Source organism: Dromaius novaehollandiae, chromosome 4 (assembly GCF_036370855.1).
Source record: "Dromaius novaehollandiae isolate bDroNov1 chromosome 4, bDroNov1.hap1, whole genome shotgun sequence".
NCBI lineage: Eukaryota > Metazoa > Chordata > Aves > Casuariiformes > Dromaiidae > Dromaius > Dromaius novaehollandiae.
In genome coordinates this window covers 38,817,399-38,835,954 of record NC_088101.1, presented here as the reverse complement: position 1 = coordinate 38,835,954, position 18,556 = coordinate 38,817,399, and the positions used below count along the sequence as shown (strand labels likewise).

Here is an 18,556-nt window from a genome sequence, read left to right as displayed (position 1 = left end):
GTGTGACTGTGGGGAGGAGTACAGCAAACCTTTCCTGTGTTATATTCACTAGAATGAATTCTGCAAGATACATTTAATATTTCTCTCTTTGCTAAACAAATCTGATAGCACTACAGCACCTTCTGTAGTTACATTTTTTGATTTTGTTTGGGGATAGAATGATATTTTATTCAAGGGTGGTGTTCCCTTTGCAGAAAATGTATAGTGATGTAAAAGGTTTTTTGCATAAACACAGCTTGCATCTAGGCGTAAGATTACACTTTTTGATTTTGAAAGTCCGAACAGATGGGAAGTAGTTTGAGAAAAGATTGAAGGGATTAGAGGAAATGCTGATGGAGTGTCACGTGACGACTAGGACAACAATAAAGTTCCGATGTAACATGAAATGTTCACTTAATTATATGAAAGTGCACGCTACAAAGGAAAGATTATTCAAACTGAAGTTTTAGGAATCCTTCATATATCACATATATCATGTATAATATCACTTTAGTAAGATTTCACATCCATCAAAGAGCAACTCTTTCTGTAGCAGTGAAATGGGTTTTAACCAGTGCTGCTGTTTATTAAATGTCTACTCTGTGTAATATGTAAATAATGTTAATATAGAGAGTTTATATAATAGTTTACAGTAATGACTTTGAAGTAATTAAACTGCGAAACTTGCTATATAATCAACAGGGAAGCCTAGCAGTAAATTAGATAGTTTTCTTGATTTACTTATGTTTTGCTCAAAGAGTGCTTGCGTCCATATGTCATATATTCTCTAAGTACATTTTTACTTCTCAAATCTGTTTAAAATTTATTATTATTTTCCTCAATTTTTATCACACCAAAGAAACTTCAAAGACTGGGAAATTTGTAAAATGATTTTTAGAAGACTTTTCCTACACACATCATTTTGTTTGGTTTATATATCCTTTGAGAAAGTACTCAATCATTTCTTTTAGCAAGAAGTAGGTAAAAAGATAGTTGAGTTAGCTGATGTTTCATTTAATTAGAATTTTATATTGACATAAAATCACATAATTAATTTTCCATTTAAAAGTGCCCTACAGCCTCGACAATCATGGAATAATAATTTAAAAATTACTGTTTGGCTGTCTGTGACTTATCATAATTAACTGTCTTCTCAGCATAAAACATTAAAACGTAAAAAATTTGACTATACTCCTTTTTATGTGTTGCATAATATTATCTCATGCAGAAATAGTAGGAAGAGTATCTCATATTTCATTGTGAAATAAGTTTTTCACTCTGTCTCTAGCCTGATTTCTTGTTACGGGGACACTTTCTTTAAAAGAGTTCCTGTATTTGGCTCAGCTCTTAGAGCATAGTAATTAATAAAATAATTACAGCTTAGTAAATAATAAAGTAATAAGTGTATTATTAGTAGTAATTAATATAGAAAACGGTCTTTTTAGGAACTTACTGATAGATTTAAAATTTCATGATTCTGCTCTATTTCTCAACATCACCAAAGCCAAAAAAATACAGGAGATCAACCCAGCAATAATGAACAATTTCTTGTTATCCAGTAAGGTGTATCATCTTCTGGATGTCATTAAACTAGAAGAAAATTTTGACTTTCCCATATTGCCACTGTTCCTTTTTAAATGTAGTTTCCAAACGCCTAACATTTTGTCACTGAAATATCTCCACAAGCTGATGTGATACCATGTGCTCTTCTTTTATCTTCTGAAGCAAGAGTTTTATGATTTAAATTGTACTTTAGTCACTTAAAGAAGAGTGATACTTTATGCTGTTTTCTATGGGGAAACAGCCTTGCAGGAATTATTTATTGTGATGTAGAAGAGCTCTTTTGAAATAATTTGAATGGTTACTGTAAAGGTAAAGTATTCTGTCCATTACTGGGAAATAACTTTACATATACTTCCTATGGCTTACATAAATCATTGGCTACATTTGTTGCAATGTGAATGTGGCATTAAGGTTCTTACAGCATTCAACTTCAAGTAGCAAGCCAGCAATGGTATAGATTAAGGATATTATTGTATACGTGCACATATATACATGCTGAGAAAAGCACATCTGTAAAACTGTTGTGTCCTCGTTATTAGAGCTAGGATTTGAACTATCTTTAATCTCATTTGACTTGTTCATCTTCCTTAAGGATCTCCATAAAGATGCACTGAGTATTCTTTTCAGTCCTTAGTTAGGGTTTGCATCAGTGATCGTAAACCTGCTTAACGGACAAAGACTCGCTTCCCTTTGAAGTCACTTCCCCAGCTTTTCAAAAGGTCTGCAAGCCCCTTCCCCTAAAACAATTTAGAAAAGTTTGAAGTGGTGCCCCTTAAACCAGCAACAAAATAAAATTTTCTCTTTGCATTATTGAAAACCATGACAATCTTCTGAAGCAATAACAGTTTAAAAGCTTTTAAAGAAATCTGTTCTGCTCTGCGACCAGCTTTTAAGTTGACCCCATTATTTGGCAAATCAGAGGCTTGGAAACCCTTAAATACTTGACATTCTTATCAAAGGAGTCAGCCTGACTTTTCACAGGACTTATGTTTTACAGTATTTATTCAATACTAATTTCCTAATTCCTAATTTCTTTAAAGATACTATGCAGATTTTTTTATTTCTTTTTTATTTTGAAGTATTTATTTAGAATAAAAATAATTTAGTAAACAGCAGATACAATTTATGAAATGCTGACCTGACCACCTATAGACTTATTCTGTTATATTTGAAATCAAGTCTAAATTAAAAAATACAACGCTATTTACAAAAATTTAATTTTCTGTCGACTGTGATCAATATATATGCGCGATCTCTATTTTTTGTTTTTCGAGTAACACATTGTGTGTGTACTCATTGTGTGTGTAGTTACTTACAGCCTGAGGTAGGGAAAGCCTATAGGAATTTAGTTGCTGTAAAACAGTAAGAATACTATAAGAATTTTGTTTATCTGCACTTCCTAATAATTCACTTGCATGGCAAATGGATTCTTACAGCTCCTTGAAGCTCAAACATCTTACATTAATTACCTCCAATACAACGTTGTATATTTAAAACTACTCTGATTTCTAAAGTTTTAAAGTGATAATTTTTCAATAACGTGTAGAATACAGATTAATTCCTTGCTGATCTGTGCAGCAAAGATCTGTGTGCTAAATGCGATTTAAACAAAATAATAAAACCAGAGCTCCAGAGTCTTGCTAACGTAGGCATCTCAATTAAAAGAAAACAAATTAACAAAAGCTTTAAATGTGTAAAGCTACCTCGTTTTATGTTTTGGGACAATAAATTTGTGAATTGTCTGCACAGTGTTTTAAAGTATCTTCAAAAGTGCCTGTCCCATGTTTAGGTGAGGAAACTGTGATAGAGCAACTGTCTCTAATGTGAGTGTTCAGTGGAATCGGTCACCTGAGAAGTACCTAACGGTCGTACGTCTACCCTTATGCTTCCAATTTGTTGCGGGGGCGGTTCTTTTCTTCTGAACTGTCTGCCATACTTCCTGGGTTTGAGTCTGTTTTGCCGAACATCATATGAAACAAAAGCAATAGCTTTTAATGATTATTTATTAAGAGATTAGGGACCATTCACTGAGTTGCTCCAAAACATTTTCAGATTTAAAATGCTGATACATGCATACATACAGACACATACATAAATACATGTACAACTACATATATCTATATAGCTAAGAAGAAATAGATTTATTTACTCTTCAAAATTTTGTTTTGTACATATAAATTATAGCTGTTACTGCAGAAATAAATCAGATTTCAAAAGTCAAATCCCTTATTTGATACTGGATTGTAGTTTAGGACCTTTTCTAAAAGGCCATTTGAACATGACAGCTGCATGGACATTCTGGGAATTGTTGCAAATGGTCTAAGTTAAAAATGTAAAATATTGGGAGTAAGCTAAGCCTTGATTTATGCAAGCCCAAATCTGCATTTCTTCTGCATAGAAGTTTCTCACTGCACCTGTGCAGGATCTGGGGATTTACCTGTTTTAATATTTTACATAATTTCTAATGAGACACAGTGCTAGTATTGCTAGTACTGTTATGGCTCTACATGGACAAATTAATCAGATTGTGCTAATTTTGGCTTTTAAAAAGTTACAACTTCAGATGTAATTTGAATAATGCTACTTTAGTAACAAATGGAGTCTCATCGAAAACCATCTCCTGTTTTTGAAGTAAAATGATGTGTGATTTTACCACTACTTTATGGCCTTGTTGACATTTCACAGAAGTCATAACATCATTTATTTTTAAGTGAAAGTGTTTCCTGCTGCTTACAAACCTGCTTAATTCTTCTTGCAGCTACATAATATTGCCAAAGATGCATTCTTCAGAGTTTTAATGCTTCATAAAATGCTATGAATAAAATAATTATATGGTAATACAAAAACAACATTGTGCTTTCCATGAAATGCTAGCACTCTCAAGGTGGGTGATCCAGGGAATGATCTATGAGTGGAAGTATAAAACTGTTTAAAAAGATTTATAGCATATGCTTACTCTTTCTGTGTCTTTGTCTTGGAGAATAAAAAATTTTGTTCATTTAGATGTGCCAGTTACGTAATTTTTCTTTCATTTTGGTATCCATATAAGTTTGGTGGCAAAGAGAAACTCTGGAAAATACTGGTATTTTTGTTTGTTCTTGTTGCAAGGAACTGTCTGATAGGAACGGCAGTAATTAATGTTGGGTTTGGGGTCTTTGATTTTGCAAACTCATCCGAAATTCATGTTGATTATGTTCTGAGCTCCACTTCTTACAAAGGACTCAGACATCATAGTGAAGTTTCAACACTGTCACTAGATTAACATGAAATCAGTCAGTAGATATTTTACTTCATCTTGGCGCCTTGTAGATGTTTCCTCTCCATACTTGTCATAGAGACATTTGTGTTTAGTTATGCCTATTATAATAAAAGGTAGTAACTGACTGAGATCTCCTCTTGCACCAAAAAAAAAAAAAAAAAAAAAAAAAAAAGAAAAAAGATGAAAGGAGGGGAAAACAGAAATCTGTATGCCCCGATTTGTCCCTGTTTTTATTACACATCCAGCTTTTATATGAATGTCTGTTAGTAACTGCACAGGCTGAATTCCTATAGCATACTGCTGCTGTACTGTGCACGTGAGAGTGCAGACCGACTGTATGCAAACAGTAGCATAGAAATGATTTACACAGAACATAAGCTCAAAGAGCAAGGAAACTGAAGATGCTTCAGTGATGGAAAGCATGGATTTTGAAATGGAGTGTAATCAAGGATTGCTTTTATTGTCTTTTTATTGAAGGTGATTTTGCAACTCCTCGAGCTATTTTGACAGGACATGACTGTGAAATCACCTGTGCTACAGTTTGTGCTGAACTTGGCCTGGTAATAAGTGGTTCAAAAGGTAAGGAAGCTGTTGTCTTCTATTTTTACTCATAAAGCTATAGAACTAATGCAAAAATGAATATAGTCTCAGGTGGTAGAATTTATTTACTTTCTGTTGGTTATTTTTTTAAGCTTATTTTAGTTGCTGCAGAATTTGAGTGAATTTGAAACCTCTTTTTAAACATGTTAAAACAGACATCCAGGAGAAAGAGCAGATCATAGGCAACCACATCAGTTTCCCTGTTTTAGCTTGTGTTTGTTTATGCAGCCTAATTGCATGTAGCATACAGTTGGATCCAGCTCTTGACTGCCAGGTTGGTCAGGAATGTATTACTGCAGTTGGGTTTGTTTTTGTTATGAATAACTTCTCAGAAAGAAAAGCAAGAATTAGTTTAAAGAGAATGTGCTGTTTTCTTTGTTTGTTGAAGGGCACATATATACTCCCCACTAAAATTGGTAGTAATTCTGTTCAGGCTGTTTGAGTTTAGCTACGGAGATATACCACATTTGTGTTCTCCTCAGAGACCTGCTTTTGCCAGGCAACTTATAAAGAATGCTATCGATTCCACAGATACTGTTTATTTTTTTTCCTCTTTTGTTGGTCTTCAGTTATTTTTAAACTGGAAATTTATTAGAATTAGGATCTTTCTCCTTCACTGTTTCCAAGGTACCTGCTTCAGGACAGCTTTTCAAAGTTGCGTGTACTTGCTGTACTTGTTTTTTTTTTATGCATGTAAACACTTGTGGCTTACGTGCAAATCAGGTATTTGTCCAAATTTGTTAAGAAGCAAGTATTTAGTTGATCATATATGATTTAAAATCTTTATTAAGAATATGTATGAGAAGTAACACTTTCAGAGTACACGCATACGTAAATTCATTACACTTACATCTGTGTGTCTTCATATTCTGAAAATCTTATTTTAGGATTCAAAACAGTAAATACATTTATTTTTTCTGCACTCAAAATTAAATGCTACCAATTTTAAAAGGCAATGCACAAAAGAAAATCTTTATTAGGTCTCTAACTAACTTTGTTAGGTGCTCTAAAATACCTTAATACAAAGCTTTTAAGGGATAAGCAGTTCACATTATTCTCTGGCACCCTTAAGCTCATAAGCTTTCCACTTAAATATAGTAAAGGTGACTATAATGTGTTATAGTAGTAATTACTTTAGAAGAAGCCATTACTTATTATTTGATTTAGGATGACTTTAAATGAACTTCTAAGTCAATAATTAGACTTACTAACTAGACTTAGTAACTTTTATTCTGTCTCATTAGAAGGACCATGTCTCATACATTCTATGAATGGAGATCTACTGAGGACATTAGAAGGTCCTGAAAATTGCCTGAGACCAAAACTTATTCAGGCTTCAAGAGAAGGCCACTGTGTCATATATTATGAAAATGGCCTCTTCTGTGTATTCAGTGTGAATGGGAAACTTCAAGCCACTATGGAAACAAGTGACAACATAAAGGTGAGTGCATGCAAATATGTGCTAAGGACTGTAAGCTTCAATATCAGGAAGAGCCATCAATTTTGGAGTTGTGTGAAGCTTCTTTCTGTAGCCAGGCCAAAGGAAATAAATGGTACTAGACCACAACAACGATGTTTTGAAAAAATTTTCGTTAAGGGGGCAGGTACTCTTAAGAAGATTACTTCTAGTTTTAGAATGACTCTGTATAGGAAGGAATATCGTGTTGGCATTTCCTTGAACTGAAGGATACAGATATTACTAAATGTTGTTCAGGAGAATTCATGCTGCTGCTTTGCTTTTGAATCTGAAGGCAGAAAGTGGTTGGACATGCTATTTTGGATCTTGGCTTTCCCATTTTGGCATCTGTGTCTACATTCCTTCATCTTAGCTTGAGATAGCATGCCTTGTGCTGAGAAAGTGTATAGGCATATGTCTGTAGATCTACTCTTTAGCCCTTAAAAGTCTGTCTGATATTTGCTGCTCAGGAAGCTAGGTTCCATGTCTTTTGTTGCAAGAGACATGGAACAAGTTCAAAACCACCCAGGAGGCATTTTAAGCTCATGGTTTTGTGCAAATTATTTGGTAATACAAAATGCAGTTCTTTTGATAGTTCCTGTGAAGAAGTACCTTTGAAGCAGAGCAGAACCTGGCAGCTATGCCACAGTGAAGCAGAACTGTCAAAAGAATACTTTCCTTAAATTAAAAATATTCTCACTTTTTCCTTGAATGAGATGGAAGGGAAGGGAAAGGGGAAAAGGGATGAACAGGCATGATCAAATTTAGTAGAAACTTAGAGAATGCAGCAAAGACACGAAGCAAGATCCCATTACGGGGTTAGCAGTTGGCTACCTGAAGTTGCAGTCTGTCTCACCAGTACTCTTGGTCTGAGGAGAACTTTTTAACATCAGCCAGAGGAAACTGTTTGTTTGTTTTTGTTAACATATTGCCATATTACATTACCAAATCTTCAAGCTGACTTTCATAGTCTGATGGAAGAACCCAGCAACTCAGCTGCTGGGATTTCCAGTCATGTCTTGAGTTGAAAACTCTCAAAGGTTTCTCCTTTATTTGAATTACTTGTTTCATGAGAAAAAATGCCTCCTCCTTCTCATGCACATTTAACAGAATTATTGAAATTTACTGGAATTCTTTCATATTTCAGAGAATTGTGAGCATTTTTAAATTTGCGCCCACTCTTCTCTTCACTTTATATCTATTATTTCTTAAGATGGATTTTTGTCCCCAAAGAAGTAAAAATGTGTCAATATTAAAGAATATCAGCTTCATTATTTCCATAATGGGAGCTCGCATTGTGTAACTTACGCTGAACGGTGAATGCTCCTTTACCACTGAAGACTCCAGTGTAGTTCTGTGTATTCTGCTTAAAACCTTGTAAAACTCTGGCGTGTACTATATTCTGTTAATCCAACATCCTTATGTTGTCAAAATGTCAGATACATTGTTGTGGAATATGCAGAAATAACTGTGTGTGCAGGTCTCTCTTCCATAGCGACTGCTGTTCTGCAGTAGATGAGAGGACAGAAAATCTTTGAATGATATGGCAGCTGCAAATGCAGATTTGAGGCTGGGGAAAAGAAGTAGGTATGCGCATATTTCTGTCCCAAGCCATTTTTCCAATTTAATGTAGATTCTTGCTTCAATTTTTAATCTTCATTTCTCTGAAACTGCACCTTTGGCTGCCCTTGTACGAATGCTTCTGAGATTTTCAGCCTACCCTTCATCCCAGCTCTTTCTCTAAAGCAAGTACACATCGCAGTGTTTTCTCTTTCTTCTCTTTTTAAAATAATAACGTTGATAATCTGTCACTTTCAGTTGTGATTATGTTGTCAGCTAGGCCAGCAAATCTGTAAAATATCTAGAAATCTCTGGCTGGCTAAAACAATTTCTGCAGTGTTTCAGTCAGTACTCACGCTCTGGGAATGCTGCCTGAGGCTATGGAAGTCCCGCTCTCTGTAGGCCTGAATTAACATATGTACAGGGGTTTGTTTTTGTTTTGTTTTGTTTTTCCTCTCTCTCTCCCAGTGGTCCCAGTTGGGCTTCAGGCTTAAACAATCTACAACTTTTTTCCCAGTGCTTCTGTGCTATATCATGCTAGAAGGCAAGTGGCAACTGCATGATTAAAGTAGGGGCATTTAAAAAGAATAGTACCTACCCAGAGGCTGTGCTGGCAAACGCTTTTCATTGGGTTTTTGTTCACGGAGGATAGAAAAGGGAAGAAATAGGTTGCAAGTGTTGAGTCTGTAAAGTAAAATTCTAGTTTATATTTTCATGTGTTGTTGCATACTGGTATTTCAGAATGTTAACAAAACTAGCAGTTTACAGTAATGAAGTTTGGAAAAATGTTTTCATTTTCTTTCTTGTAGTCTTGTGCAAGAAAGCTGCTAAAATTCAGGATGTCTGGGCAAAGCCGAAGTCTAATCAGTGCCTTCCACCTGTTTTTGTTTTAAATACTGTATTGCTCAGTGGAGTTTAGGCATATCACAGTACATCTACCATATAATGTTTAGATATCTTAATGAATAACTTAACTCTAAATAGTCTGCTTGTTCTGAGAAGTAAAGTTATTTTACCCTAAACAAAGACTGTATGCTGTTTCACCCAGAGGAACCAATTTATTTTCCTTTCCTGAGTCTGTTTTGAAATGTGGAAGTGCCCACAAGACTCTTGTTGCTGTAAGCCGGTGCTGTCACAATGTCAGCTCTGCCTTTTTACGAAGCACTGCCTTTCAGAGATCTGAGATGTTAAAGGATTTGTGCAAAGTTTAGAGACTTTCCAAGGAAATACAAGTCAGAAATGCAGCTTTTAGAACCTTGTTGAAATTGTGTGCTTTGGGGATTGTTTGGGAGTCTGAACCTCATGTTGTGAGAAAGATTGGCTGAAGAGTTGTTCCAGCTTCATACCTAGCAGAAGCCTAGATAAACTACACTGGGGAAAAGCAGAACAGTAAAATTTATTCATGTTGTCTTCTATAGCAGTAGGTGTACAAGCATCCTTTAGTTTGTTATATCTTGAAGGGCATGTCATGAAACGGAAATTTTGACAGGATGACCTTTTTCTTTGATTCATTCATTCATTCATATATGTAGGAAGGCAAATGGTGAGATATTTATTTATAAACAATAAAATAAATAAATACATCAACATCTCGTCTTCTTGACAAGCCAATGACTTAGTAAAATTGCATAGGTATTAGCAAAGGTTCAAAGCGTATTCTTTATTTAATCAAGAGATCACAAAAATCATTGAATTTTGCAGGTAGTGGAAGAGTTAAAGATTAATGGCTTTAATTTGCCTTTTAATATAGCATTTCTCCAGTAAAAGCCTCAAGTATAAAACTCAAGTGAACCATGACCGTAAGGTTAATGGATTTTCATCAGCTGAATTTTATAAGTGTAGCAAATGATTATTTGTCATAGTCTTCATTGCAATTTGAAAATACCCTTAGGAGGCTGCCATTTCTATAGAGAAAAAAAATTATATTGATTTTGCTTCTAATGAATAATCTTTTTAGTAATTGTATGTGGTATGTTATATCTCATGATCATCTACTCAGTGCATACATAGTTTTAGATAATTTTCACTGTCTTAGTCTGTTTTCTACCACTTATTTATTGACTCTTGTTAGAGTGTCTCTAAATTAGTCTTCAAGCACCTTGGGGTTGTGAGTTGGGAGGTACTTAGCATATTCTTGTGGGATGATAGAAACAATTTATGTTTAGAACATTTTTTCTTGTTGTGGAGGAGCTTCAACCCAGAATACTCAACTCTAAACTTGGTTAGTGTTCAATTTTCCATAGTCACATGTGGTTGAAAAAACCCCATATTCTGCATTATTGTTTCTAAATTTGTGTGTATCTGTTGTTGTCGTCATTCAAAACACAGTTGTAATAGATTTATCATGATTTTTTTCAGTGTTATCACAATATCTTGTTTACAGTAATTTTTGTATTTCAATTATACTCAAAGTTGTTATTTGAAATAAAATTTTAGCAATGTGATTCATTCTGATAACTTGGGAGTTGTTGCAGTAAACACTCAAAACTCATAATAATATAGAAGTCTATAGAAAGTCTACCTTAATGTATGTGTTGTATATCATATAATTCTTAAAGTACATATTTAGCATTGTAGTAGTAGGGTACAGCAGTACAAAAATACAGGTGTGCAGTGTGGCTGACTTAATTATGGCTGTTCATGAGGCAATATCTTACGTAGACTGTATATTTTGGTTTCTAAACTTGTCAGCAGTCTGTATAAATACTTTAATGTTGTGCAAATGTAACATTTTGTATTTTCATTTCCCTGATTTTTGTGATGCATGCTCTATAAATTCTGTATATTACAAAACCAACAACTACTTCCTGAGGAATTTAAAAGCACGGCATGTTACAAGTTCTGAATATTAAAAAATTGTAGAAGCAGAGATTTAAGTGCCACAACATTTGCAGACTTCAGCACAGAGAGCTATATATGCAAGACTAGTCTTCAGTTATGTCTACAATTTCCTAAATTTAAATCTTTGAGCTGGTATTCTGCTTGCAGAGTATAATCTTGAGGCAGTTGCCTTGCCTTGCCTTGCCTTGCCAATGTTTCAGTTAAAGTGGATCAATCGATTTGTAGTATGAGTTTGGAATGTACAAGCCATTGCTCTGAACACCCTCCGTCCTTACAGCGCGCGCTCCTGGAAAGCTTTTGTGACTCCCTGCCTTGGCTTGGGAAGTTGAAGTTTATCATGAATTAGTGCTGGTGTGAAGGATGTGTATTTTGCTGAAAAGCTGCCCAAATTTAGCTGATTCACAAATCTGTGAAAAGTCTCAGGTTAGGTGTTTTCAGTAGATAATGCTTAGCGTTTGTTAGTTGTGTTCTGTTCTTGAACCTCTGTAGCCCCGGGACGCAGGAGTTGCAAGCTTTTCCCTACAACAGAGCACCCTCAACAGTGAGGTGCCCAAAAGTGCTGTAAGGAGCCACGCGATGGCAAAGCAGAGGAGAAAGGAGGCTAGGACCGAGGACAGAAAGAACGAGGTGTTCTGTCGCAAGAGCAGTGGGAACAGAGAAGTAGAGATGGAGATGTAGAAACTTGTCAAAGGCTGGGAGACGACAAGATGAGGCAGAAAACAGTGAAGGAAATCAGGAAGTGGAGTTAGGAGCAATGGAGTAGTGGATGAGGTGGGATCAGCAGTAGCAGGGCTGAGTAGAAGTACTGGAAAATACTGCTTAATGGTAGCAGAGTTTCTTACTTTCCTTTTGATACCAGCAAATCATCTGTAAACAGCTAGCAAAGTATTTCTAGCCCTCCTGTGTGGTCAAATGAAGATGATGACGGCCTATGGCTGTGCAGAGCATTGCATGCAAAAATGAAAGTAGGCAAAGTAGAGGACAGAGAAGGGAAAAACAGAAGTTACCTGGGGAGCAAGAGTCAGGGAGAGAACTGAAAAGAGGCATCTGTAACCAGGAGGAGAGAGTATAGGAATAGGTTTGGGTTTAGAGAAACTGGTAATAAAGGTCTGTATGGTAGTTTTAAAGGTCTCAGTCCTGCTGATGGCTCGTTCTGATGTCATTCCACGCGGTTGAATTTGTTTAACTTTTTCGATTTAGAAAAGCCAGAAACTTAGAATGACCCATTAAAATAAACAACAAGAGCAAAAAGAACAAAATGAGCATTTGTCTCATATTAATAATGTTAAAGTTGCCAAGGTAAGACTCACAGGCATGAAACATCAAATTAAGATGCATGATCAGGATGTATGTGCTAATGACACAGAAACATATGCTGTGTAGTGAGGTCTAATAAGAAGACTAAAGCCTCCTCCCCCCTGGAAATGTATGTCTGATATATTCATGGCCTGTTTTAGTATAAATATGAATTTAAATTATTCATTTCCTGCAGACAGAGAAGCTAATTTCATAGATCATCTCAGCCGAATATCAGCTTTCACATTGTGCTGTCCTGTGTATTTATATCCTAAAGAAAATACTTCAAAAGGTTCAGAACTTTAAGTCTCTTCAAATGGGCCTAAGTATGCCTATGTGTTGGTTATATTCACTACTGTCATCTAGAAAATGGACTCTTTTTCAAAATAATACTCTGAGGGATTTTATGTGCCTTCAGTTTTCCCAAATATTTGAAGGATGAGGCTCATGTCTTCTGCTGCCTAAGTTGCTTTTATGCACAGCAGGCAGGGTCTTCCTTTCAAAATGTACTTTTGTACTTTTTAGAGTTACTATAATAGTATTTGCCAACACCATTATTGAAAAGATTTGTAACCCCTCTATATGATGGGGGAGAGATGTTGTGAGAAAAATCAGTATTGGGGTCCTCTACGGTTTGGTGCTGGGAATTAGCTTTATTTAATATTTTCATTGGTTACCTAGGAAAAAGATCATGCAATGAAATTTTTGGTTTGTAAGTGTTTTGGTGTAGTTAGATTCATTAGATCTTTCTGGGGTTCCTCTACATCAGTTCAGAATTTAAGTGACTGGATAAGAAGTGGCAGGTGAGATTCAGAACTCAGCTTGTATTTATAGAGTTTCTAAAACCTTATGCATACATAAAAATAGATAAATAGAAAACATCTTATTTATTAGATAGATATAATCTGAAGAGGGAAAAAAATCATCTAGACTGTATCTACCTGGTGCTGAACTTGGAATTGGTAGTTACAACATAGGAGACATGTCTTGGAGTCACTGTTAGCAGTTTGTGGAAATCACTGTCCCAGCGCTCAGCGGCAGCTAAAAAGAAACAAACATAATGTTGAGCATCATCAGGGAGGTCACTGGGAGCACAGCGACACCATGTTGGCCCTGTACCAAATTCTAGTGCGTGTATGTCTTGAGTGGTGAGTGCAGTCCTGGCTTCCACATTTCAAGAAAGATAGAGTGGAGTTAGAAAAGCCAGTTCAGAGTAAGTAAAACAGTTAAAGGGATGGAGCAGCTGCATTGCAAGGAGCAACCAGATAGTGAGAGACTATTCAGTGTGGAGAGGGGAAGTCTGAGGGGATGATGGTTTACACACTGACGAAGGCAGTGGATAAGGTGAATACAGAACTGTTACTCACGAAACCCTACAACATGAGACCTATAGGGGACTCACTGGAACTAGTACAACATTACTTCAAAACAGATGAACGTTTTTTGCAGGATGAACTTTTGGCTTTTTTTGCCACAGGAGGTATCACCAGGGTCAAAAAGAGATTAAACGAATTCTTGGGCTCAGGTCCATAAATAGATACTAAAGAGAATGGACAGAGAAGTACTCTAATATCCTTGACCCAGTGACTGCGGGTGCTGGGGAGCACCAGGGGAAGGGACTGTAGGGGTGGCAAGGTTCACCATATCTCCTGCTGCCACTGTCGGTGACAGGAACATGGTCTGACCCCATAGGGCATTTGTTACTTTAATAAAATTTTGAGATCAAGTCTCTCTAACAACACTTTGGGTTATTCCAGCTGGTAAGATCCCTCTTTAAGCAATACCCCTCTTCTTAGCCATCTTCTTGATGTCTGATAGTATGATGTGGCATAGCCATCAGCTAAGTGGGGAAGATTGCTGTTCTTCCAGCTATCCAACATAGTCATTTTTCCAAGAGCATATAGGAGATATCAATATAGATTGAAGACTGCTGTTTTAAGAAGTCTTCGCTGTGAAAATGTATCATTGCTGATCTTTCTACAAGATCTGGATCCCAAAAAAAAGGATCAGTTTTGACCTCCGAAGCCGGTGGTTTGGGGAAAGGCTTTACTATACCAGTATGAGATCAGTCTCAGATCCACTTCCACAACAGATGTAAATAAAGTTCTTATATAACTGTACGGGAAAACTAGGATTACCAATGTAGTTCTGCTATCTGTCCCCATGACCCAAGCAAAACCAGTGTATAAACCACTGAATTTGTCACAGGCAGTTTTAGGATAGATGATGAGAGGAAAGACAGCCCCGTTAATAGGAGTGGATCATGATCTAATTAACTAGAGCAGGAATCTAATAATGCCGGTCTAAATACGCTCTGGTAATTTTTATAACATTTCAGTTCCCTCCATCATTCAACCCCATGCCAGAGAGAAACAGGAGGACAGCTTCTGCTATGCTGGTATTAAAGATGTTTAGGAGAATGTAATGTGCTATATTTTAATGCCAGTGCTGCTGGCTCTTGGAAATTTAGCTAATCAGAAGAGTAAATTTCTTTAGTGACCTCATATTAGATCTTTGTAATAGATCATAGGTGAGGTAAAAGTTAAGTAGTGCCATCTGATTGAGCATAGCAACATTAATTCTGTTGCTGTAGAGACTAACATAACATTTTTTTTTCAAAAGCTTGTATTCATATCAAGTCTCCTTAGACGTGTATCTGTCCATATGAAACATTTTATTACAGCGAAAGAGGGGGAACCAAAGGAACACGTTTATCTGATATAAATGTCCACGTGATTTCCCCTTAGGCGATCCAGCTAAGTCGAGACGGACAGTATCTGCTTACAGGAGGGGACAATGGAGTCGTCATGGTCTGGCAGCTGTGGGACCTCAAGCAGCTGTTTGCGTACCCAGGGTGCGATGCTGGAATCCGATCCATGGCCCTGTCGTATGACCAAAGGTTAGAGCAAAGTCTTCACAAGAATTTTGTAGACTGTATTATTACAATTAAACTGTATTTTTGTTTTACTTCTGATTTTGATTTTTCATGGATCATAAGATTCTGGTGATTATATTAAGAATTCTGTGCTTAAATAGTTTTCTTTCCAACATCATACTTAGACAGGAAGTTGGTCGTTGCCTCAGATTCTCTTGACTATATTGATACAACTCTTTGGTGTGCTGATTTGTATATCTGAACATGAGGTGGGTCACTAACTAATCTGGTGTTGTACTTTTCTTAGGTGTATAATGACTGGCATGGCATCTGGGAGTATAGTGGTTTTCTACAATGATTTCAATCGCTGGCATCATGAATATCAAACCAGATATTGATCTTGAGACAGACCAAGATTAGCACTGATGTGGGCAGCTGCTGTCAGAATGCAACTGGAGATAGCAAGCCTCCCTTGGTATCTTGCCACAGCGTTGTTCCTTATACATAGCTATATTACATCTGAATGTAACTTAAATTTGCTGGGAGAAGCAACCTATTTTTTAAAGTTAATTGCTATTTTTGTAGACCTTGCTTGACTTTTTTGGGGGAAGGGCAAAGAAGCAGAAAAATGGCTGCTGGGTTCTGTAGTTAAAAATCTATATTTTTAGTCATAATGAGAAGTCTATTTTGATCCACATATGAGAAGAAGCCTAAAATAAAGATGGATAAAACTCACATTCTAGCTATATTATGAAGAAACAGATTTTCCATGTGAAGCTTTATGTATAACCTTGAGGAATATATAATTTTAACATAATGGAAATGAATTATGATGTCTGGGGGATTTTAATCTGTACTATCTGTATTACACTTTGTCTCGTACTTTTCCAAATGATTGTACTACTTCAGCACTGAAGCTTCTGGGAATCAATAGTAGTATTTAAATTATGGTTAATGTAATTTTAAACATTACAAAGAGCTGTTTCCATCAATGTTACTATTCAAGCATGTTTCTAGACCTAGACAATTAGTTCTTTTTTTAGTTGAATGTTTTGTGCAGTTAAGAGAGAGGAATCAGCAATGGAGTTTGTGTTACATCAAGTGTGAATCCTTCTAGTTTTTACCTGGTATCTCCTTCAAAGCACACCAAAATGTGGATTGTTCCTCAAAATCAGAAAGGCTATTTGAAGAGTTTGAAGTTGAATTAGCAACCCGTACAGGCATGTATTTTTTAATAGGTGCAAGTACCAAAGCACACTTCTGCTGTTTGACTGTGAAAGCACTAAAGAGGCAGATGTTGCAGGTGCACAGCCTCTACACCACAGCAGAAGCACCAGACTTGCAGGCTACTTTTCGTTTTTTTCCCAGACTATCCCCCACAATACTGTAGCACATACATACTTCTTTTCTGTGTATGGCAACAAAACCTTTTATATTTTGCTATCACCAAATCCCGTCAGATCCCGTCCAATCATGTTAAATTATCTTTCTCGTAGGAAATGAAAAATAATTTATACTAAGGAACAATAAGTTATTTTGGTGTTGCACAAATCTACTTTTCTACAAGATTGCTGTGCAGAATTCTGTGAAAATATGTGTGAAAAGAACTGTTATTGGTTTGTAAGTCTGTATTGCATAAAAATCTTCTTTGTATGTTGTGATCTGAGTTGAAATTTACATTCCATATCTGTATCAATACCTACATTTCTCGAGCTGCCTCCTAGAGCAGTTCCTGGTTTTCTAAGCATTTAACTACTGTCTCTTTAAGTAAAGATTTGGAATGAGAAAATTCAGTTTAAGTGAAGAAATTAAATAAAATGGCATTTGTAATTGAGAGCTTCAATGGAGCGTACTGGGTTCTTGTGATTCAATGCATCTTCAGCATGGAGAAAATAGCTGCCATCTCAGATGCATTTAAAAGTACTCTTGGTGTTTATGCAACGGTGGCCAAGTTTTCTGTGCTCTGTACGCCATCTCGATGCTGATACGGTTATGGTGGCGTTAGCGGTTACATTTGTATGTCCAAATTGTGCAGCAGAAGGATGATGCGGTTAAGTGAGGGCTATAGTTGCTATGTCTGTGATAAAGTGGCCAGAGTATTGAGCGATAATGTTTATCGTGCAAAACTGGTACATCATATGTCTGTAAGTTCAACAACATCCATATACTTTTATCAGAAGATTTTTTGGGGAAAATTGGTATGCTCTTGAAGTGCAATGTGCATTTTTCTCAAGCCAGATGTGGGTTCGGTATTGCTATGTGGGGGGAAAAAAAGAAGGAAAAAAAAGGAAATGCTGCTGAGGCCGGGTGTATTGTGCCAAGTGGAAATCCTGAAAGTTTTCTCTTTATGATCTGCTACTGACTTAGGAAACACTTCATTATCGATAGAGCTAATAATCTCTGATTTTAGAGTCAAAATATGCCCTGAGGACTTGCTTTGGTCGTTAGGGCAGCGAATGTGCTAATGAGTTGGCCTGTTTCAGAAAGGGTTCGTTGTTAGGTGCTGTCCCAGCTGGGAGCAGGAGCGTGCCCCTGGCACGCCCCGGTGCTGCTCCGAGCTGCCGGCCAGAGGAGCTCCAGGGGGAGCCGGCTATTTTCCTCTCTTGCAGCTGGGTGTTTCGCACGTCAGGAGTGCCGCAGCCCCCCACGTGAAACGCAGTCTTCACCTGCTGCCCCACGAGCCCATCTGCGAAGACACCCCCGCGCTGGACTGCCCGGCTGGTGGGGCGGTGAGTAGGACGCTCCCCGGCTCTGGCGGGTGCTGGAGCACCTCGGGCAGGGGATGGCGGCCGGTTTCCGCTTGGCATCTCAGTTGTGGTTGAACTGGTGGCCGGCATCCTGCGGGTTGTGCTAAAGTAGCAAAAAAGGGCTAATTGTCCAACTGTGCTGGTATCTGTTAGTCTGGGCAATGCAGCCCTGGAGGCAGGTGTCCAGGCAGGATCAGGCGCAGGTGCGGGGCGTTAAGGCGCTAACTGCCCCGGTGGCAGAGGGTGCTTGAGAAGCGGCAGCTGCTGCAGCCGGGTGCCAGCTGCCTGCTTTCCCAGGGCCCCGTTTCCTCACACTTCAGAGGGAGAGCTGATGCATGGCATTTCTTCACGTGACCGCCTGGGCTTGCTTCTGGTTTGGT

General features: G+C 37.2%; 1 protein-coding gene across 4 annotated transcripts in view; it reads left to right on the top strand.

Moving 5' to 3' along the window:
• LRBA (LPS responsive beige-like anchor protein) overlaps positions 1 to 17,272 on the top strand; it is a 417,031-nt gene extending 399,759 nt beyond the window's left edge. For all 4 annotated transcript variants that reach the window (XM_064510803.1, XM_064510804.1, XM_064510805.1 and 1 more), the window contains exons 54-57: positions 5,279 to 5,380; positions 6,646 to 6,842; positions 15,302 to 15,453; positions 15,737 to 17,272. In XM_064510803.1, the coding sequence (XP_064366873.1) occupies positions 5,279 to 5,380; positions 6,646 to 6,842; positions 15,302 to 15,453; positions 15,737 to 15,827 (542 nt within the window). In that variant the 3' untranslated portion in view covers positions 15,828 to 17,272. The remainder of the gene's footprint in view (positions 1 to 5,278; positions 5,381 to 6,645; positions 6,843 to 15,301; positions 15,454 to 15,736) is intronic.
• Positions 17,273 to 18,556: the final 1,284 nt, after the last annotated feature.